General features: G+C 40.9%; 1 protein-coding gene and 1 pseudogene across 1 annotated transcript in view; one reads left to right on the forward strand and one right to left on the reverse strand.

Moving 5' to 3' along the window:
* Window positions 1-17,153, forward strand: part of KCMF1 (potassium channel modulatory factor 1) — an 80,016-nt gene extending 62,863 nt beyond the window's left edge. The window contains exons 4-7 of the mRNA XM_023224894.2: window positions 3,893-3,994; window positions 6,427-6,601; window positions 9,644-9,926; window positions 15,064-17,153. Of these exons, the coding sequence (XP_023080662.1) occupies window positions 3,893-3,994; window positions 6,427-6,601; window positions 9,644-9,926; window positions 15,064-15,325 (822 nt within the window). The 3' untranslated portion in view covers window positions 15,326-17,153. The remainder of the gene's footprint in view (window positions 1-3,892; window positions 3,995-6,426; window positions 6,602-9,643; window positions 9,927-15,063) is intronic.
* A 2,030-nt stretch (window positions 17,154-19,183) lies between these two features.
* LOC111551093 lies at window positions 19,184-19,668 on the reverse strand (annotated as a pseudogene).
* Window positions 19,669-22,851: the final 3,183 nt, after the last annotated feature.

Raw genomic sequence — 22,851 nt, forward strand, 5'->3', positions numbered from 1 at the left:
TAGCTGGGATTACAGGCGCACGCCACCACACCCAGCTAATTTTTTGTATTTTTAGTAGAGAACGGGGTTTCACCATGTTGGCCAGACTGGTCTCAAACTCCTAACCTCAGGCAATCCACCTGCCTCAGCCTCCCAAAGTGCTGGGATTATAGGCGTCAGCGACTGCGCCTGGCCCTGATGATTTATAGTCTTTTTTTTTTTTTTTTTTTTTTTTTTTTGAGAGGGGCCCAGACTGGAGTGCAGTGGCGCAAATCTCGGCTCACTGCAAGCTCCGCCTCCCGGGTTCACACCATTCTCCTGCCTTAGCCTCTCGAGTAGCTGGGACTACAGGCGCCCGCCACCACACCCGGCTAATTTTTTATATTTTTGGTTGAGACGGAGTTTCACTGTGTTAGCCAGCATGGTCTCAGTCTCCTGACCTTGTGCTCCGCCCGCCTTGGCCTCCCAAAGTGCTGGGATTACAGGCGTGAGCCACTGTGCCCCGAGATGATTTATATTCTTAGCCAAATTTAAAAAATACTGACTTAAGCCAGTTAAGTAAATCTTAATTGATAAGTTGTTATAATTTTAAGCTTGTGTGTTATATGGAATTTTCCTGTACGAATAATATATACTATATCATGTGGCAGTGGAAGTATGATAAATATTAATGTTGACAAGCTGTCATAATTTTAGGGTCAGTACCCTAAAATTTCCCTTGTGTTGAGTTTTCCTGTGCTGTAAGAGATATTAGGCACCATGATGTGGAAATAAAGACACACTCAAAACTAAGAAGTGTTTGTGCCCATGAGCGGCACAGTGGCTTGCTTCCTGCTACTCCCCACCACCTCTTTTCCATTTCTTCTGCCCCACTTTGCTCTCCTTTTTTTTTCTTTCTCTTGTTCCCTTCATTTCCTTTCAGAAAACACAGTCTTAAGAACAAGTGTTTTTGTCTTAAAGCGTGAGTTAGCTTGCTAAATATAAAATGTAAAACCTAAAAGATGACCAGGCCTCTGTGGTCACATCAGCATCTGAGCTTAGTTTTCCTTTCCAAGTCCTCATCTGAGTTAACTTTATGTGACCCAAGTGTGGCAACATCTTCCACTTGGTTCTAAATCTAGCCTCTTGATTTTCTTTTTCCCTTTTTTTTTTTTTTTTTATATGAGATGGAGTCTCTGTCGCTCAGGCTGGAGTGCAGTGGTGCGATCTTGGCTCACTGCAACCTCCACCTCCTGGGTTCAAGTGATTCTCCTGCCTCAGCCTCCTGAGTAGCTGGGATTACAGGCATGTGCCACCACGCCCAGCTCATTTTTGTATTTTTTAGTAGAGATGGGGTTTCACCATGTTGGTCAGGCTGATCTTGAACTCCTGACCTCATGATCCACCTGCCTCAGCCTCCCAAAGTGCTGGGATTACAGGCATGAGCCACCACGCCTTGCCTCGCCTCTTGATTTTCTATGCTAGCTGTCAACCTGGGTGATCCTCCCACCATAGTAATTTCTTATTCTCAGTAATTCTTTATCCCTAGACGTTATGGAAGTTTGGTTGGTTGATTGATTGGTTTTATATTATTTCTCTATAAATGAAGCAATTCTGAATACCTTCATCCTGCCATCTTAACATGGTTACTTCAGTGAAATAAAAAAGATTTTGAGTATAGAACCAAAGTCAATACACAGTAAGGAAGGATCTTGGCTTTATTTTATATCCTTGTCTCAAAGGTACTTTTCTACTTGTTAAATTATCTATCTTATTAGGACATTCTTAGTACATTTGGTATCTCTGCTTCCCATTCTGTTTTCCTTCTAGGAATTTATATCCTTGTGGAGACTTCTCATCTACCAACGTTTTTATGTCCCCTCAAGTACTGAAGCCTCTGCGGCAATCTCTGGATAGCTCAAGTTGTTTATAGATTTTACCCAAAAGCCAATATAAAGGAAGGTATCTTAGAAGAAAGATGCCTTTTCCTTTTGGTGGTTATTTTCTCTTTAAATAAAAATCGTATACAGCCTTATAATATTGTAATAAGACTGTAACCCAGCACTTGTTAACTTTTTCAAAATGATGAGTCTCTAAGGTAGCTTGTTTTATTTTTAAATAACTGGAACATTTTTTCTGTTTCTCCAAACATTGCTGGTCTTTTTTTTTTTTAAAGCAAGTCTGTCTGGAGTTTAAAACCAAAGACAAATTGTACTGTGCTGCATCTCTCAAAGAGTTTACAGTTTAGCTAGGTAAGAACAGAAGCACATGAAAAGTAAAATAGATATATCAGACATAACCAGGTAATGTCAGAGTACAGGAATGGTACAGATAGTAGAAGTTAAATTCCTAGTAAAGAGAGAGTGGATAATCTGTAAACTTGTGACACATACAGCTACTTTACTGACAGAGGAAAGAATCTGACCACCTTCCTGGCATCTTTTAAGAAAGGCATAGACAGGTCTATCTATTTCTTTTTCTCATTTGCCTCATCACATTCCATTGTGACCTCTCTAGTTTTTTGCACACTGTCATGCTTAAATGTTATTTCTCATGAACATATTTAGGTTTTCCTGAGGATACTTCTCAGAGTCCTGAGTCACATAATCAGGACAGCTGATTAGGCATAAGAGAGACTGATAGCAAATCAGAGTTGAGCTCTCAGGGGACTTCTGCTTTCTAGTTGTTAGATGTTGGAAAGTTATGTTTGTTTGGGCTCCAGGAATCACAGCAGTTTGTTTTCCCTCCATACCCCAGGATTGTCCTTCCAAGTCTCACCTTTCCCATCTCCCCTCATCTCTAGCACTACCACCTACTCCCACTGTGCTGTCAGCAGATAATAAGGCTGACCAATTGCCTAGATTTTGCCTAGGTGAAAGAATTTTGGCTCAAGTACTAGCAAGATGAATCACATATCCTGTCTTTAACCTTCTTATTTATTTATAAAGACACAAGTCTACCACTTGAACTGTGCGCTTCCTGGGGCTCCCTTTGGTCATGCCCCTTGCTTCAGACCTTTCTTCTTGGCCCTGTTCTTTAAGATTGAAATTGTTCATACTTCAAGGCTTGGCTATCATTGTTAGAACATTATCTGCCCATTTGAATTTCGGAAGAGTAAGGGCCTTTCCTCTTTAAAAAGTTCCTCATTCTTTCTATCCTTCCCTGTTTCACCAATTCTGTTAACTATAGACACCGCCTTCCCAACCTGTCACCCACTCCCCAAACCGTGACTATGTACACATCATTTTATTCCTACCTTCTCCTGTCTCTTGCCAAAAGGCCCATGGAAAGTTGAGCTGCTACTCCTTGAGCCTGACCTGGTTACAAGCTTATGGCCTACCACCCATTTCTTTGGAAAATAAGGTTAAAAAATGGACTTCCATACAATATTCCCCTTGGAATTCACATTCATAAATTTATAGACCACACTTGCATATTATCAGTAATCATAATCTGTCTTACATTCAACATATCTGCTGAATGTTTGCACAATTGCATTTAATCAGACCTCTGCTGTCTTATTTGGGAAGACAGCTATACTCTCAAGTATAGCTTACTTTGGAGAAGTGTGCCATAGGCTTGTATCTGTCTTTACCATTCAAGACTGGACCTAAACATAAATGTGCACTAAATAGCATATTTTTAAAGTTTTTTTAATGGAAACTATTTTGCTAGGCCATACGAATGAATCAGGCAGGCTGTTAGAAGGCCCTGCCAGAGATCAAGTTTGGTGTGTCTGAAACTGTTGTGTTTGACCCTGAGGGACCTTGTGTGAACAGTTCTTGCTTAGGCTTCTACTGGTTTTCACTAATTCAGGATCTGCTGAGTTTTTTATTGGTTAAAACTTGATAATAGTAAAACAACAGAATACTCATCCGGAAAGATGTCTTATTGACATTCATTTATTAAGCTGCTTTCTTTACTTCCATTTCAGATTTGTCCAATATGTGCAGCGTTACCTGGAGGCGATCCTAATCATGTCACGGATGACTTTGCAGCTCATCTTACACTTGAACACAGAGCCCCTAGAGATTTAATATCCTTTTAAGAGATGACAGGGAAAAGAGTTGTTTGTAATGTTTGTCATTTTGATTTTTTGTTTTGGAGACAGGATCTCGCTGTGTCAACCTGGCTGGTCTCAAACTCCTGAACTCAAGTGATCGTCCTGCTTCAGCCTCTTGAGTAGCTGAGACTATAGGCACACAAGTGCCACTGCATCCAGCTTGTCATTTTGATTATTTTTAAGGATAGTATCCCCTAAAAGAGGAAAAGTAATCTCCAAATTATTTTTACTTATTTGAACTTTTCCTAAAAGTGACTCAGTGTTGAGATGCAATTGATTTCTCTTTTTATATACTATCACTGTTGCATGAACCGTTTTCACTAAGCGAAAGTTGACTTGTCCTTCATCTTTAGTTCACTATAATTAGATTTTTTTAAGGCAGTTTGACCAGATTATGTCTTCCAGGATGGCATTTTCGTACAAAAGCGGAAAATGTTAATCCAAATTAAAATTTAATTAGTTAAATATGAAGAGGCATTATTTGTTTTCCCTCTCTGTTCCTCTGCTGCCTTACCCTGTTGTGGGTGTGGTGTGGTGAGATGGTGGGGGTAGGTGTGCATCTTGGTGTTCCTTTCCTTTTTGGGGTCTCCTTCTCCAGAGAGAGCCATTTCCTGCCCAGTTCCTAAGTAGGATAGCATAAGATCAGCTCTAGCTTTACATTTCCTTTCCTGCTTTTCTTTTTTTTTTTTTTTTTTTTGAGTCTGAGTCTCACTCTGTCGGCCAGGCTAGAGTGCAGTGACACGATCTTCAGCTCATTGCAACCTCCACCTCCTGGGTTCAAGCAGTTCTCCTGCCTCGGCCTCCCAAGTAGCTGAGATTGCAGGTGCCTGCCACCATGCCCAGCTAATTTTTGTATTTTTAGTAGAGATGGGGTATCACCATATTGGCCAGGCTGGTCTCTTGGCCAATCTGGTCTCGAACTCCTGACCGCCCGCCTCAGCTTCCCAAAGTTCTAGGATTACAGACATGAGCCACTGCGCCTGGCCAGTTTTTGTATTTTTCTTTAGTAGAGATGGGGTTTCACCATATTGGCCACGCTGGTCTTGAACTCCTGACCTCAGTGATCCTCCCGCCTCGGCCCCCCAAAGTGTTGGGATTATAGGTGTGAGTCGCCACGCCCAGCCTCCTGATTTTATTTCTTCATTCCCTTCCTTATCTCTCAACAGTTGCTGGCAGTGTTCCCTGAGATTACTGGCCTACCAGAGCGATTAACTTTGTGGTCTTTGCTTCTGGTTTCAGGTTATGAATTGTTCATCTAAAACTATCACCAGCTGGGTACAGTGGCTCATGCCTATACTCCCAGCACTTTGAAAGGCCAAGGTGGGAGGATCACTTGAGCCTAGAAGTTCGAAACCAGCCTGGACAACATAGGAAGACCCCGTCTCTATCAAAATAATGAGCTGGCCATGGTGGCACACACCTGTGGTCCCAGCTACTCAAGAGGCTGAAGTAGAAGGATGGCTTGAGCTCATGAGCTCAAGGCTACAGTAAGCTATGGTTGTACCACTGCACTTCAGCCTGGCAACAAAGTGAGACCCTGTCTCAAAATACATATATATAAAAAATCATAATATATAAATTATCAAGTATATAAATATGATCGTATCACTTTCTCTAAAACCCAAACCATCCTCATTAATATGATGGAACACTGCATGTACAGTAACACCTGAGGCCTCCTGGAGCTACCCATCTAGTCCTTAAATAACTCCAGAACCATCAGTTGAAAAACTGAGAAGCCAGCAAAAAAATGAATCTGCATTATAAAGCTGGTCTGTTTGGTGCTTTAAAGGAAAAATCTCTTCTATATGATCTGGCCTCCCCCACCTCTCATTTGCCTTTGTGGAAACGTAGGGTTGTCTTCTTGAGTTTTTACGGCTATTTGCGACTCAGGACCTTTTTCAGTTTGACTCAAACTCAGCTGTGTAAGATGGTTGAGGCTGCTGGGAATTTGACTTCGTGATAAATGTCATGTTAATCTGTCTGTGTGTCTTACACAAGAAGTGCAAATCTGTTTTCTGCTTAGCAGCAGCATTGGAAAGAAGCTTGAAGACAGATTAATAATCCAAAAGGAATCTTTGATCTGCTAAATATAAATTCAGTATTGTTCCTTTTTCATTATAGGTGGTATTTAAGATTTCATGAGCTATATAGAGAAGCTTTCTTACCTCACACAGCCAGTACACACACACACTCACATGTTGCCTTATATTTGAGTGTCTTTTTAGGGTTAATAGCCCTCCCTCATAGATAGAGTTGGGACATTTGCACTTTAAGTTAAATGTGCTGTTTTTAAATGCTTACAATTTAGGAAGTCTTTATATCTGTCTAGCAAGGGGGCTCAAGTGATTTTTTTTTTTCTTTCTGTGAAATATTTTCATTTTTTTTCTTAACTTTTGGGTTATGATGAATCGAGTGGTGTTCGACATGTACGTAGAATGTTTCACCCTGGCCGGGGATTAGGAGGTCCTCGTGCTCGTAGATCAAACATGCACTTTACTAGCAGTTCTACTGGTGGACTTTCTTCTTCTCAGAGTTCATATTCTCCAAGCAATAGGGAAGCCATGGATCCTATAGCTGGTAAGTTAGTTTCACATTAATAAGGGAAATGGCAGGGGAAGGAGGAGCTCCTTTTAAAACTTTTTGTGATGCCAGGTGCGGTGGCTCACACTCTGAGAGGCTGGAGCGGGTGGATCACTTGAGGCCAGGAATTCAAGACGAACCTGGCCAACATGGCGAAACTCCCATCTCTACTAAAAATACAAAAATCAGCCAGATGTGGTGGTGGGTGCCTGTAATCGCAGCTACTCAGGAGGCTAAGGCATGAGAATCACTCAAGCCTGGGAGGTGGAGGTTCCAGGGAGCCGAGCTTGCACCACTGCACTCCAGCCTAGGTGATAGAGTGAGACCCTGTCTCAAAAAAAAAAAAAAAATTGTGAGATTTGTGTTCTTAGCTCACCTCTCTGATCATAAGCCATGTTCCTTCACAAAATTGCCAAATACTTTAAAAGTGTAAAATGTGTTCAAAGCAGACACTTAGCATAAAGTAATTCATACTCTTCTGGCATCGCTTAAGTCCAGTAGTCCCCCTCTCATGTGGTTTTGCTTTCCCGGGTTTCAGTTACCCACAACCAACTACAGTCAAAAAATAGGTGAGTACAGGACAGTAAGATACTTTGAGATGGAGAGAGACCACATCACATAACTTTCATGGTATATTTTTAGATTTACTCTATTTTGTTGTGAATCTCGTACTGTGCCTAATTTATAAATTAAACTTTAGCACAACAGATAAGTATATATAGGAAAAAACATACAGGGTTCTGTGTTATCCAAATGCCCATTTCAGCCATTCACTGGGGGTCTTGGAACATGTCTCTTGCAGGTAAAGGGAGTGGGAGACTCCTGTTCTTAGAGACATATGATAAAAAATGGTTTTATGTTGTATTTATGGCCTCTATTGAAGCCCAAGGAAATCATAAAAGATTTCAGTTTGAATACCTCCAAAATTTCATGGTTAAACCTCCATAAGTACACATAACAAATGTCCAAAACACATTTGAAATTAAGGTTTTATAAGGTATAGCTAACATTTTAAAGAACATGTTATGTGTAAAATTCTATCACAGATTTACGCCTATCTCAGGTGTTGTGCAGGGCGCCTCATGGCTTCCAGGTACACATTCCACCACATGGACACATTTCAGAACTGTTATCTATAGCTAATTGACAAGACTAAAATATTAAGCTCTTCTCATAGAAGAAAGGAAAGTAAGACTTAATGTCCTGATCTTGATTTGAGAACTATATAGTTGTAGAACATACTGAAAGGTACATGTTTAATAGCTTGGGGAAAATCTTAAAAAAAAACAAAAAAACACAGTTTTTGAACCTGGCCATGTCACTGGGTCTAGTACATGACAAACCTGGGAAGTTGGTAGCAGAACACAGGGTCAGAATAAAATATAAGAAATCACTGTAGCCTGACAATCTACAAGACACACCAAGCAGACAAGTGGTAAGACTGTGGGACGTGTGCACACGTTTAAAGCAACAATTCTGAAATGTGTCCATGTGATGAAGTGTGCACCACCTGGAAGCCATGAGGTGCCCTGCAGAACACCTGAAACACTGGTAAGTGTAAATCTGTAATAGAAACTGAGAACATCAGAGCTAAATGACAACTTAGGAACACAAAGGAGGAGACAGCAGACACTGGGGAAGAGTGGGAAGAGGGAGAGGAGCAGAAAGATAACTGTTGGGTACTGGACTTAATTGGGTACTGCGTGATGTAATAATATGTACGACAAACCCCCATGAAGTGTTTAACTGTGTAACAGACCTTCACATGTATCCCCAAACCTAAAATAAAAATTTAAAAAAGAAAAAAAAACCTAAGAACAATTTTGCACCTATCATGTTATTAAAAAGTTAGATATACCATATAAAATTTTAATTCCAAATGTGCTTTGAACATTTGGGTGTGCAACAACAAAAACAAGCCTAACAAACTGAGTTTGGGGGATTTAAAAAATATTTCTTCATCCAAAGGGAATATACCTGCTATTTTGGTGGCAGACACTAAAAATTAAAGTAGTTTCTGGGAGCCAAATTCAAATTTGAGAAATTTTCATTTGTTTTTTTTCTGTCAGTGAAAATTAGTTTTAGTGATAAACTGTATATTCCATGAAAGAGTGGTATAAGAGTGCTATCAAAAGCCTGAGATAAAGCAACAGTGAACAAGAAAACAGAAACTGTTAATGACTTTTAATGATAAAGAGTTTTTGCTGGCCTAAGAGTGTCTGCAAGGCAATCATCGGTTCCCTATAAGCGAGGTAGACCCTCCACTTGGAAGAAGGCATTTCACTGCACCTATGTAGATGAGGGTACAGGGACAAAGGTTTACACCTCTCTTAATGAGTACAGCCTTATGGACACAAGACAGTCTGGATCATAACACTAAGTACGCTGTACAGTCAGATGCAGCAGGTTCTCAGGAGCTAGTCAGCCTTGCTGAGCACTGCTAGTGGTACCTACTGCAGTGGTACTCTGAAACAGCAGTACCAGAAGGTACTAGAGGGAGAAGGCAGAGGCGAATGTGCAAGGGCCACCATCAGAAATGATCCAGGCCTCTTGGACTAAATCCTAATAATTCATTCAGTCATTCAATAAATGTTTGAATTCCTGCTATATCAGGCCCTGTTCTGAGAGCTGGGAATATAGTCAACAGTAGACCTCATCCCTGCTTCCATGAAACACATATTGAGAAAGCTTATATTATAATTGGGCCCGCAGATAAACCACTTCATTAAATACTAAGAGAAAGCTTAACTAAATCAGTCTATTATGCAAATAATTTTAAAGACAATTTAAGTTTTACTTAAAGCAAACATAGTTGGGTCTGGGTTGATATTCGTATGCATTTGCGTTCTCTCTACACAGTAACTCCTGTCTCCAGGAGGCATTCTAGCAGGTATTCAGCTCTTAACTGAAACTGTGTGCTGCTGTGGTTACCTACCTGTTCACAGTGCTTTTGATGTTGTTCCAGTAAAAGAGTGATCTGTAGCGTTTTGTTTTCCTCAGTATTAAACAGACATTAATTGTCTTCATTTCCATTGGCAGAGCTTTTATCTCAGTTATCAGGAGTGAGACGTTCTGCAGGAGGACAGCTTAATTCCTCTGGCCCTTCCGCTTCTCAGTTACAACAACTGCAGATGCAGCTGCAGCTAGAACGGCAGCATGCCCAGGCAGCACGGCAACAACTGGAGACTGCACGCAACGCAACCCGGCGTACTAACACAAGCAGTGTCACCACTACAATCACACAATCCACAGCAACAACCAACATAGCTAATACAGAAAGCAGTCAGCAGACTCTCCAGAATTCCCAGTTTCTTTTAACAAGGTAGCTTATTTGTTAATAGAATTTTGTTTGGGAAGTAGTATTTGATTGCCACTACAGTCTGGAATTATCTTTTCTCTTTTGTGCATATATATTTCTTTAAAATTCTGTGATTGATTAAAACTCACAAATCTCTGATTAAAACTGCATATTCAGTATTTCCCCAAGAATGTGAAACATAGTAATTCTTTTAGATAAATTAAGAATACTGGGCCAGACCCAGTGGCTCACACCTATAATCCCAGCACTTTGGGAGGCCAAGGCAAGCATGTCGCCAGAGCCCAGGAGTTCCAAACCACCCTGGGCAACATGGTGAAATCTTATCGCTACAAAAATTAGCCAGGCGTGATGGTGCACACCTGTGGTCCCTGCTGCTTAGGAGGCTGAGGCGGGAGGATTGTTTGAGCCCTGTAGGCAGAGGTTGCAGTAGCCAAGATTATGCCATTCATTCCAGCCTGGGTGACAGAGTGAGACCCTGTCTCTAAAATAAAATAACTGGTCTTCTTGTTCTCAAGGTATATATCATCATATAATATGAATTGTTTTGCCATAGTACCCATAAAACATTAAACACTATATCATTATATATATATATGGTTCATATTAGGTGCATTTATCATAATTAACATTGCTTTTTACTGCCAGTTTTAATCTACTGTGAAATATTAAAAGGTATAAGAAGGATTTCATAATACAGTGACAGTTTTCTCCTATGAATTTCTAAAAAAGTTAGATTTAAATTTTTATGGTTGGCACACAAAAGTAACTTAAAAAAAAATGACTTCCCATGGTATAAATAATATTCAGTACAACAGTAAACTACTCTACTGGATGGAGTTCCTGTTTGCTTCTGAAACTGTTAGCAACTGTATGTATTTGTCTGCCAAAACTTCATAGGCATTTTATGTGACTTTCAGGAACATAAAGAATTTTAAAAAGAGCAATGATGAGTGGAGACACAGCCTCAACGGATAATGAACCTGGACTAATTTGGGCTTTTAAGGGAGCAGAGAGGAATATAAAGAAAGAACTGTAAAATGAAGAATAAAGTTTGTGTAATACATCATTATCTCCAAAATGCAGTGTGTATGACAATTCAATGGGATGTTAGAAGAAAATATTATAATTTCTACTTATATTTCTTTTATCTCATCCTCTGTTAATCCAGTGGTGCATGTGTATAGTTATAAATAACATAGTGTGGGTGCAGAATAAAAAATGCTTGACAATCCCTGGACTAGAGCCCCAGCTTTGCCATTTGCAAGTTTTGGACCTCAGGCAAGTCATTTCACTCCTCCAAACATCAATTTTATCATCAGTATCCCAGAAGTTTTGCCTCTAGAGAGATAATGATTTTGAGGATTAAATGGAATACTGGTATGCGTATGTTCTGGCTCAGTATCTGCCCTATAGCAAAGGCCCAATTAATGGTATTCATTATTATTTGTTAAGAAACCAAGAAAAAAAATGTAAATGGGTAATTTACTTTTGAATTATCTCTGCTAGGTCAGTAACTCTGCCTGGTTATTACCAGACAATGCTGTTTTAATGTAAGAGAACCACAGGGCCACAGATGGAGCTACCTGCTGCCATGTAGCCTTACCTATAGGGACTGACCAGCAGCAGGTCTGTAGCATACCACATCTAAGTTCCTACCTCAAAAAGGAGATCTACTAGTGTGCATTTCTTTTTTTTTTTTTGAGACGGAGTCTGGCTCTGTCACCCAGGCTGGAGTGCAGTGGCCGGATCTCAGCTCACTGCAAGCTCCTCCTCTCGGGTTTACGCCATTCTCCTCCCTCAGCCTCTGGAGTAGCTGGGACTACAGGCGCCCACCACCTCGCCTGGCTAGTTTTTTTGTATTTTTTAGTAGAAACGGGGTTTCACCGTGTTAGCCAGGATGGTCTCGATCTCCTGACCTCGTGATCCGCCCGTCTCGGCCTCCCAAAGTGCTGGGATTACAGGCTTGAGCCACCGCGCCCGGCCACTAGTGTGCATTTCTACTGAGAGTTCACAGAACTGTGGGTCGAATGTCTTGCCACTGCCCTTTGGAAAAGACATCCTCCTATCCACCCTTGCCCTATCCTTTTTTTTTTTTTTTTTTTTTAAAAGACCCGAACTACTCAGTGAGCTTGTCTGTGCATTTATTCCACACCCAACTCTCAGAGCGTGGTATGAGTGACCTCTGAGTGCTCTCCGTGGATTCTGGTTGTAGCTTCTTGAAATTCCCCTTCTGTCATCTGATACTGTACATTGTATGGTACCATGTAATTTGCAAACCACTTTCCACATATTTTATTGTATCATATGATTTAAGGCAATATTTCCCCAGAAATACTCTCTTAACTTCATATGTTCTAAGGAATATATGTAATTATGTTATTCCACCCCCAATTAATAAGGTCGGAGAAAGCAAAGTAAGAAGAATAAAGAGATTATTTACTGTTGGGCTTCTCAGAACTTCAAATGTATTAACATGCACTGTGAATTTTCAAGGCAAGGAGAACGGCTGCAGTGTATTCAGGAGAGATCCTGGTCTCTGGTCACTCAGCTCTTATGTGATATATATAGGGCCCAAGCCTTATTTTTGATCTTTTCTTTGACCAGGGGCAGTTCCTATTGATATTGCCCTGGAACTGATGGTAAGGTCACAGTTTCTTTGGAGTCCAAGATAGCTGACCTTTTAGAAAGTGATTGTTGGCGTGTGTAAGTCAGATCAGTCTTTTTTTGAGACAGAGTTTTGCTCTTGTTGCCCAAGCTGAAGTGCAATGGCACGATCTCAGCTCACTGCAACCTCCACCTCCCAGGTTTAAGCAATTCTCCTGCCTCAGCCTCCCAAGTAGCTGGAATTACAGGCACACACCTCCACACCCGGCTAATTTTTTGTATTTTTAGTAGAAATGGGGTTTCACCATGTTAGCCAGGCTGGTCTCAAACTCTTGACCTCAGGTGATTCGCCCGCCTCAGCCTCCCAAAGTGCTGGGATTACAGCTTTGGAGCCACCATGCCTGGCCAGATCTAATCTTTTGACAGTGGGACCAGCTCATTTTGCTAACCCCAACTTGAAGATCCTCGCAAGTCTTGCAGTTTCATTTATATCCTAAATTTTATATTTCATCAGGAAGTCAAGACCTAGTACCAGTACCTCATACGTAGACTTTACCTGCCTCTCAGGAATGAGGTGTCTTCTCAGTTATTTCCCTGAAAAACAAAACAGTAATATTGTTACTGCATGTTCTCTCGAGGACTGGAGGCCGCAGCCTGTATGTTTTTAGTTCGCCTCGTTGTTACGTGGGTAGTCCTCTTTACGTTCTTTATCTTTCTGTTACAAGGCTTAACTTCTCTAAAATTTTTTTTTTTCTTTACCAAAGACCTTTTCCAAACCTAAGAACATGGAATGTACTTCAGTTCATAATATTTTTATAGCTTTGGGTTGAAAACGTGTAGTCTACTCAATCTTCTATTCCATTAGATACTCTCTTATGATATCCTTAATTTTTTTTTAACCATAAATGTAACCAGTCATTTCCTTTCAATGTGGATTTTGTGGCTTTTCTGTAATTACCTTTCAGATATTTTTGCTTTCTTTCAGTTCTGAAATTTGATCTTTTGTTTTCTGAGTCATAGATACCTAATTATTTAGTGGTTTTGAACTTAGCACCTATGAGATTTTGTGCAAATTACTTAACCTTTGCTTCAGTTTCCTCTTCCTGTAAAATGTTGATAATAATAGTCCCTAACTCAGAGAGTTAAATGAGCTAATGCACTCAAAGAGCACTCAGAGCCTGACCCGCCGTTAGTATCGTCCATGGTGGCATGGGGGTGCTCCTGTGCCTTGCAGTGCTGGTAGAACAGCAGGGAGCAGGTGCCAGTCAGTAGGGCAGCGTAGAATAGATCTGTCTCTGGGCTCAGGGTGCTGCCTCTGGGTACTCAGGGAGAAGACCTGTCATGTGTGCCTGCCGGGCCTCCTTTCAGTATCTCCATATTCTCCCTCTTTGTTCCTTTTGCTGCCCCATTGCTTCTGCTAGTTTCCCTTTCTTTGCCACTGAAAGTGTAGAGAAAACCAGTACTGAAACTAAGCAGAATTTTATATCATTTTTTGTTGGAGATTGACTTTTTTTTTTTTTTTTTTTTGAGACAGAATCTCACTCTGCTGCCCAGGCTGGAGTGAAGTGGCACGATCTTGGCTCACTGTAACCTCCGGCTCCCGGGTTTAAGCAGTTCTCGTGCCTCAGCCTCCCAAGTAGCTTGGATTACAGGCATGCACCACCACGCCCTGCTAATTTTTGTATTTTTAGTAGAGAAGGGGCTTCACCATGATGGCCGGGCTGGACTTGAACTCCTGACCTCAGGCGATCCACCCATTTCAGCCTCCCAAAGTGCTGGGATTACAGGTGTGAGCCACTGCACCCGGCCAGAGATTGACATTTTAAAGTAATTTAACAAGTTTAGTAACAAGTGATAAGTAGAATTTTCAGCTCTTAACATCTGTCCAGTCTCTGTGCATATGAGCCAGGTTTCCCAGCATAGCCCAGATCTCATAAGTAGATGCGTCAGGGGAGCAAGTCAGGCAGGTAGACCTTGCGTCTGCCCTGCTACACTGTAGGTCCTTGGTAGAAGGACGTACGGTGTATGTGTTTTCTTGCCCTCTCTAGCTTCTGCATATACCAGGAAGAATTAAATAGAGTAATAGAGAAAAGTCAGAGGAAATTTTAGGATATTTTTCAGTTGAATATTCTGTTCACTGCAGATCTTGTTTTTGTGTTTTATTTTCCTGTATTTACCCCCAGATGAAATTCTGGTTAGATACTTTGCCAAGCGTCTAATCTGTAAGAAATCCTGGTTTCCTTAGAAAATTTTCACCTAGCTTTCTCTGGAGTGGAAAAAGTCTAAATGTATTTTTTTTTTCTCATTGAGTCTAATTAAAGCGTAGATTTGCACCTCCAGGTAACAGTATTGCAATAAGTGTGCGGACTTCGTCTCAACACAATTAAGGATAAATTAGAGCCAGATATTCCAGCAATGTCTCATTCTGAATTTTGCCACCTGTAAAACTTGCACAGTGGAGAGCACTGTAGAAATTGGCCATGCCATTGTTCATTGACTTTTTAACAATAAAGTCTTTTCTTTTTAACTTACACAGGTTGAATGATCCTAAAATGTCTGAAACGGAGCGCCAGTCCATGGAAAGCGAGCGTGCAGACCGCAGCCTGTTTGTCCAAGAGCTCCTTCTGTCCACGTTAGTGCGTGAAGAGAGCTCATCCTCAGACGAGGATGATCGGGGGGAGATGGCAGATTTTGGTGCTATGGGCTGTGTAGATATTATGCCTTTAGATGTTGCTTTAGAAAACCTAAATTTAAAAGAGAGTAATAAAGGAAATGAGCCTCCACCACCTCCTCTTTGATGACATCCCAATTCGCAGACAATGTCCTCTGTGCTGTATTTGCCAATGAAAGTGGACAACAACTATCTTGGGTTTGTTTGGTGATTGTAATTTCAGGTCTGTCACTCTTGTTACATTGTGTACATTCAAAAGGAAGAGAGAAAATATATATGATAATCATTTCCACTTAACTAATTTTTACTTCTAGCAGGTAAATGTAGGTAGCAGTGCAGGGGTGATCTCTGCTTCCTGTACCTTGACATGCAAAAGGCTCTCCTAATACTCCACATTCAAACTGAAGAGGAAAATTGAAATCTCTAATGAAGCTGCTGTGTGTATTTATGAATATTAATGAATAAAAACTGCTTGGATGGTTTACCTTAACTACTGCATGAGGTTTTTTGCAGCGTGCATGAGTTTTAGTGACCTTGTTATTTAAAAAATTAAATACAAGGAGTAAAACTTAAAAAAAAAAAAATACAAAGCCCAAAGCTTTCCCAAACATTATTCAACGGTTACACTACGAGGTAGCTTTTGAATAATGTCTGCCTGAATCACCTTTCTTTGTGTGCCTCCTAACGCACAAAGCCAGCTCTGCAGTGGAATCTGGGGATTGTAGCCGGGTTTGGCACTCCACCCTGTGTGACTGTCCTGTCTCCCTGTTAGTCATCTTGCCTGTGTGGAGCTCGGCCTGTCTCTTTAACTCGTCTGTAGAAGACACACCAGTAAAGCTACCGTTGGAATCTGCTGCAGGGGCCTTTGTGCGCCCTAAAAACAAATCCTGTTCATGTTTGTTTAAAGTTTTTTACTTTTTGTGGTTGTTTAAAATTTTTTCAATTGTTAAATATGTTTTATTCAGGTGTAGATGAATTTCATTTATTGACTGTTCAACAGAGTTAACCTGAATTATGTTGTCTTTGTTTTTAAAAATCTCACATTCTCAATCATATTTTGCGTTATTTATGTATTTGCTTTGTAGTTTGCTGAGACAGATCAGTATCAGGGGAGCTTTGAGGATTTGCCTTCCCAGATTTGTCAATATATTACAACCAAACTCTTAATGCTAATTTTAGCACCTTTTATTTATTGGGTTTTTTTTGGCATAAAAAGTAAAGCCTTTTAATTGAATCATGCCACCTATATGCCTATATTATTAATCCTATGTGTAAAAAAAATGTACAGCTTTTTTTGGGTTTGTTTTGGGGTTTGGAAGGGCCGGGTTATTTTTTATTTTCTGTTTCGGTTTTTGTGCATAGACTTTCACAATAGTTCCAAGGCAGGGACAGCGGGTTTGGGGGTTGGGAGGGCAGTTTTTGGAATGTAAATTTAGGACTTTTAAAAAGGTGCGCACAGCTTCTGATAAATTTATAACTAGACTTAACCTAATCATGTCTCGTTCCAGTTCTGTTTTCTCTGAGCCCTTTTCTTAGTGTCCTCTCTTTCTCCTGTCATCCTTTTCCTTTTCTGTCCGTGTATCTCCGTTTCTTCAACATGACAAGCATACAGACTTGAACACCTTTCCGGTGTTCTTCCGAGAACTGTGAAGTCCATGTTCATCCAAATGTAACCAAAAAAGAAGTCACCCTACATGTCTGAAAAACTGTTGCTTCTCCTCTGAAACTTCAAACTCCAATAATAGCTTTGTTTTCTTTAGTTTCTGTAATGGAAAATGTTTAAAGGAAAACTTTACACCAGACTTCTGGTTACACTAGAAGTCAAGCCCAGTAGGGATTTTCATTTTTTTTTCAATTGGTTGTTGAGAAGTTTCAAAAACCATTTTTCAAGCTGTGGTCTTTCAAACACATCTGCACTAAGTCACACATTTCAATAAAGCATTTTCAAGACTGTTGACCACTTGAATTTCTTTGGTGTGGGTGGATTAACCTAACCATTACTCAGAGATTTTATATCTCTAATCCAGTATTTTTTTTTTCTTTTTATGCTAAACGTGGGAGATCCTGGTTTTGTGTGAATGCATTATTTTGGATGTGAGAAATTTTTTAAAATGCCAATTATGTACTTTCCCTTTTCTGCACAAATTCTGGGGAAATGTAAGAGCCTTCATTTTTTAACATGGTTTTAGGGAACAACTGTAAGTCCATTCAGAGCAGTTTAATTTAGATGATCACTTTAACACTGCAGAAGACCTAAGGAGTCATAAGATTCCATCTCATGTAGAATACTGTATATTATTTTTTACCAGATATTTTACAAATACCTCACCTCATCCTGTATGTAATCAATAATGTATTATTTTAGGGTAGAAAGACAGAATATCAATATAAAAATATATTCAAGCCCTTGAAATTCTTGTGTCCTTTTTCTTTAGTTTCTGGATCAAAATCTTATTACTGGATGTACTGTTGAATAAAAATTGCAAAGACTTTGATGGACAGGAGACAAAATCAAAATATACCACTGTTTATTTTGGCAGTACCTTCAAATTTCTAAGGACCAGATCCTGAATTTTGAGAAGTTTTTGTTTTGTTGAGTTTTGAGCATCTAGGATATAAGTTTATAAATGTTCTACAGTGCTTGTCTTTACTTCCTGTTAAGAAATCATTTAAATCTTTCTCCTCAAGGTGTTCTGGAAGAAGTTTAATTTCAACTCTGAACAAATAGAAATAACTGTGCTTCCTTGTATGGCTGCAATCATAAGATACAATTTCTATGGTTGGCTACCGTGAAATTATTGTATTTATATTGCATTGTTTTGTTTAAAACAAAAAAAAATATCCACAGAAGTAGAACCTAGGTTTGCTACTAACAAAATAGTGGATTCTTATAATGAGGCTCAGGTAAAGTAAGAGAAAGCTGCTCTCCCTGTGGTCCCCAGAGAAAGGAAGTTTAGGCTAGCACATTACACTATTAGAAATAATAGATGGAACAAAAAACATCCAGTCCATTATCCCCACCCCCCATTTTCCCTCTCAATATTAGAAATTTCAATAATACACTGACATTTTCAAAGGTCACCAAGGCTTTTGTGTTTTTTCTCGTCTGTGGGCCACAATTAGAGAACAGGTAACGGGTCCAGAGTTTTCTTGATAGGTCCAAGCCTTAGTTTACAGAAAAAAGCTAGGCTCCTCACTGCAAATATTAACACTTTATACATTTTACTCGATGGATCTTGGGGTGAGCACACATGTCAATAGTTCATAGCTCTAGTTAAGGACAAATAAAGCGGGGTGGGGAGTAGGAGGAGAACACTACAGAGAGGTTAGGGTAGCAGGTGACTGGAGAAAAGGATCTTTTGGGATTCCTGTAACTGTTCAGTACCAATGTTAAGTCTACTGTAAGTGGGGTCTAATATGGCTTACTGACAGGCATGTGTAAAAAACTATGTGATGGAGGAATGGGTGCTAAAAGCTCTTAACAGTTTTGTAGAGAAGCCCTGCAGCAATGTTTACATGACATGCCTGTTTCTTAATTATTTGCATGCACAATTTAAGGGGCACATGCAACATTGGTTTCATGTGCAGTAAAAACACAGCTGAGTGCAGTGGCTCACGCCTGTAATCCCAGCACTTTGGGAGGCCAAGGCGGGTGGATCACGAGGTCAGGAGTTCAAGACCAGCTTCGCCAACATAGTGAAACCCCGTCTCCACTAAAAAACACAAAAGATTAGCTGCGCTTGGTGGCGGGCACCTGTAATCCCAGCTACTTGGGAGGCTGAGGCAGGAGAAGCGCTTGAACCTGGGAGGTGGAGGTTGCAGTGAGCCGAGATCATGCCATTGCACTCCATCCTGGGTGATAGTGCGAGACTCCGTCTCAAAAAAAAAAAAAAAAATGAAAATACTGGGTACGAAATTTTCCCAGAATTACATGCAAAAGTTGGTGTTTATGCTGGAAAAAGGTAACGGTTATCTGTGCTCTTTCTTTTTTTTTTTGAACAAATAGGATGGAGCAATCCTTTATTTTTACACACTTTGACAAGGAGGTTTTCTGTAAACAACCTTTCCAGTGGAGAACAGAGAACGGGAAAATCAGCTTCCAGACATCAGCAGCTGCTCCGCTCAGGGCCGAGGCTCCTCCTTGCCAATGTGGTGAGGTGGAGGGGTGTACTTCCCTTCCTTTATCAGCTTATCCCGCTGCCTCCTGATGGTACTCACGTTTCATCGTTTTCTGCCGAAGCAAACACTCTACAAAATCATCATATTCTATCTTGCACTCTTTCTCTGCCCGGATAGCACCAATTCCATGTGTACATTCTATCCATTCTTTTTCAAAAGCATGGCATCAAGTAGCAATCTTGTAGGGCTGTTCAGCACTCTGGATTGTCCACCATCGATCTATGTTAAGGCCGAACCTTTTCTGGATGTCCAAGAAAGGCATGGCGATCCGATGCTCGTACCCTTGTCTCTTCTCTATCTGTGCTCTTTCTTAAGCTCAACTAAACACTAAAACAGTTCTCTCCTTGAGATTGGAGGTGGGATGGCAGTTGGTAGGGTGAAGGGAAGAGGTTGGGGAGGAGTCTCTCATAACATTTCATCCCCAATAGTAACTGAAGCCCTAGGTCTGGCCTGGAGTGGATAGAGGTTAGGGTTAGAGTGCAGGGTGGAGCAGCAGTCTGCAGACTTTCAGGTTGTGACAGTGTAATGAAATTCTGTGCTATTAAACATGGCTATGTCTGAGTTAGTCATTACAGTATTCCAAAGCCAAATTCAAGTGACGGTTTTTCAGAATAGTGTAAAAATTAATTCCCTGTGCTCATCGGCTTCAACCATGCTGACACAACATTTGTTTCTAATTAGTACTCTTGCCTCTTGGTTTCTGTAGTTTTTCAACCCATTTCTGTCAGTGTTCTAGAAATGCAAACATTCATTACTTAAGGAACCCTGCAGCAGGCCTCGAATAAGATGTGACTTGATGTTTGTTGCCACTTCCTCAACCTGGTTAGCAAATTCAAGTTTTGAAAGATGATTCATCTCAGAGAAGTTGATCCTGAACCTCCACCATCACATTTTAGTTGGTTGCTATCAGGTGGGTAATGTCTAACGTGGGTTCCTTGAATCACAAAGGAGAATGCTCTCAAGTCCTCACGTTAACTTTAGTAAGTCAGTTAACTTTAAACTAAAGAGATCAATTAAAAAGAACCCGTAAGTCTGACTGTCTCGGGTAACTTTACTTGGTGTACAGATAGTGCACAGATATGGATGAGGGCTGCACATGGCTGACTTGAAAACCCATGTCGGGCCGGGTGTGGTGGCTCACGCCTGTAATCCCAGCACTTTGGAAGACAGAGGTGGGTGGATCATGAGGTCAGGAGTTCAAGGGCAGCCTGGCCAAGATGATGAAACCCAGTCCCTACTAAAAATACTAAAATTAACTGGGTGTGGTGGCGGACACCTGTAATCCTAGCCACTTGGGAGGCTGAGGCAGTGAATTGCTTGAACCCAGGAGGTGGAGGTTGCAGTGAGCTGAGATGGCGCCACTGCCCTCCAGCCTGGGGGACACAGCAAGACTGTCTTCAAAAAAAAAAAAACGTGGGCTGAATGTGCACAGCCTGGGGCTGCTTTCCACAGGCGTAGGTGGTGATTCTCTTCAAGGCGGCCTTTACTAACCACAGGGAACCGAGCATCTGACTGTCCTTGGCAGAGAGTGCAGGTAGCCTGTAGAATGTTAGCTCCTCTGTCTATAGAAACCATCAGTTCCCTGCTCTCTCTCTCATTCATACATACTTTTTGAGTTCCCAGTAGGTACGAAGCTTTGTCTAAGCATTATTTGCCAACTGTGACTTTTACAGACTTCCCCTGTAAGAATTTTCTAAAAGAGCCTTTCTCCCTTACACAATTGAAATGTTTTCAAAGATCATGAAGCCTGTTGCCTTTGGTCGATCACGTGACCAATTAGATCTGGTGAGTGAACTGCTCCCTTAAATCTACCAAATTAGACTGAGAGCATTTGGAGTCTGCCTCACACTTAAAAGATCCCTATTCATTTAATAGTGAAACCAGCCCAGAAGCATCCTCTTCTGTAAGTTGGATGGAGTCCCAGCTCTCTCTCCTTGTAGATTTTCTGACCACGCCCTGTATATAAGGTTTTCTTGAGGTAGATGCAGCAATATTCCTGAGGTAAGATTCTACAATACTCCTGTATTGGCAAGTGGACTAGACCAACAGACACAGGCCTCAGCCGCTGTCCCTAGGGACTGAAGGAGCGTTCATGGATTCTTACACCCTAGTCATGAAAGCTATTCTGGCCAGCCTTGAATCCATTTAATTTTGCCCAGGAGAACCTCTCATGACAACAAGACACTATTTTGCCCATAAAAGTCCATTTTTAAATATACAGTATGCTAATTAGCAGTGTCTGTTGAATTGCCCTATCGGATAGCAGCCACCACGTGTGCTGACCTCTCAGGATTCAGACTCACCTTGGAAAATATCACACTGACGATACTGTACTTCCGAGTAAATTGCATATTTTAGCAGGCTCCCAGACTAATTCATACTGAACCCTTGATATGGATTTTCCTTTATAACATCACCACCTGTCATGAAGCTTACCTGTTTTCTGATTTGAATAAATTTTGGGTTGTGTGCCTCACTTTACATTGCATTCGCTGAGATAGCCGAGTGTGACTTCCGTGTTGTGTCATCTTAAGATGTCAGTAATGTTCAACACAGACTTGGTCATCTGTGGCACTGGTGTTGTGGCATTTCTGTAGTTTTTGTTTTGGTTTGTTTTTTGAGATGGAGTTTTGCTCTTGTTGTCCACACTGGAGTGCAGTGGCACAATCTCAGCTCGCTACAACCTCCGCCTCCTGGGTTCAAATGATTCTCCTGCCTCAGCCTCCCAAGCAGCTGGGATCACATGCCACCAAGCCTAGCTACTTTTTTGTATTTTTAGTAGAGACAGGGTTTCACCACGTTGGTCAGGCTGGTCTCAAACTCCTGACCTCAGGTGATCCACCTGCCTCGGCCTCCCAAAGTGCTGGGATTACAGGCGTGAGCCACCACACCTGGCCTCATTTCTATAGTTTTAAATCCCCTGTGAAATACAGTTTCTCCTATTGTCCCTCTCTGCTTCCTCTCCTGTTTCCTTATGGGGTGTGTGTGTGTGTGTGTGTGTGTGTGTGTGTGTGTGTTATTAATGCTTTTAGTGACATCTGCCATTTCAGTTCCATTTGCCTACAGAATTTTCAGGACCATCCAGGTTACCACTCTTGCTGGTGTCTGAGCCTGAGGGGTGAAGGTGTGGCCTCTGTCCTCAGGCCAGAAAAGGACTTTGGAATACTGATTCTACTTACAGCTTCACAGGGCAAGACTAGAAAGAAGGACTTGAGAAGGAGCCCCCCGAACTTCAGCATGAACATAAGCCCCACCCACTCAGGGCCAGAAGGGACAAGACTTGCTCCTTATCCATTTTTTTTTCCCTCTTCAGAGTTTTGTTGGCTTTGTGGTTGTTTTTCCCCATTTTGAACACTCAACTGCCTCTAGCCAGTGGCAGGGTTTTTTGTTGTTGTTTGTTTGTTTATTTTATTTTGTTTTGTTTTATTTTATTTTATTTTATTTTATTTTATTTTATTTTATTTTATTTTATTT

This window comes from Piliocolobus tephrosceles, chromosome 15 (genome assembly GCF_002776525.5).
Source record: "Piliocolobus tephrosceles isolate RC106 chromosome 15, ASM277652v3, whole genome shotgun sequence".
Taxonomy (NCBI): Eukaryota; Metazoa; Chordata; class Mammalia; order Primates; family Cercopithecidae; genus Piliocolobus; species Piliocolobus tephrosceles.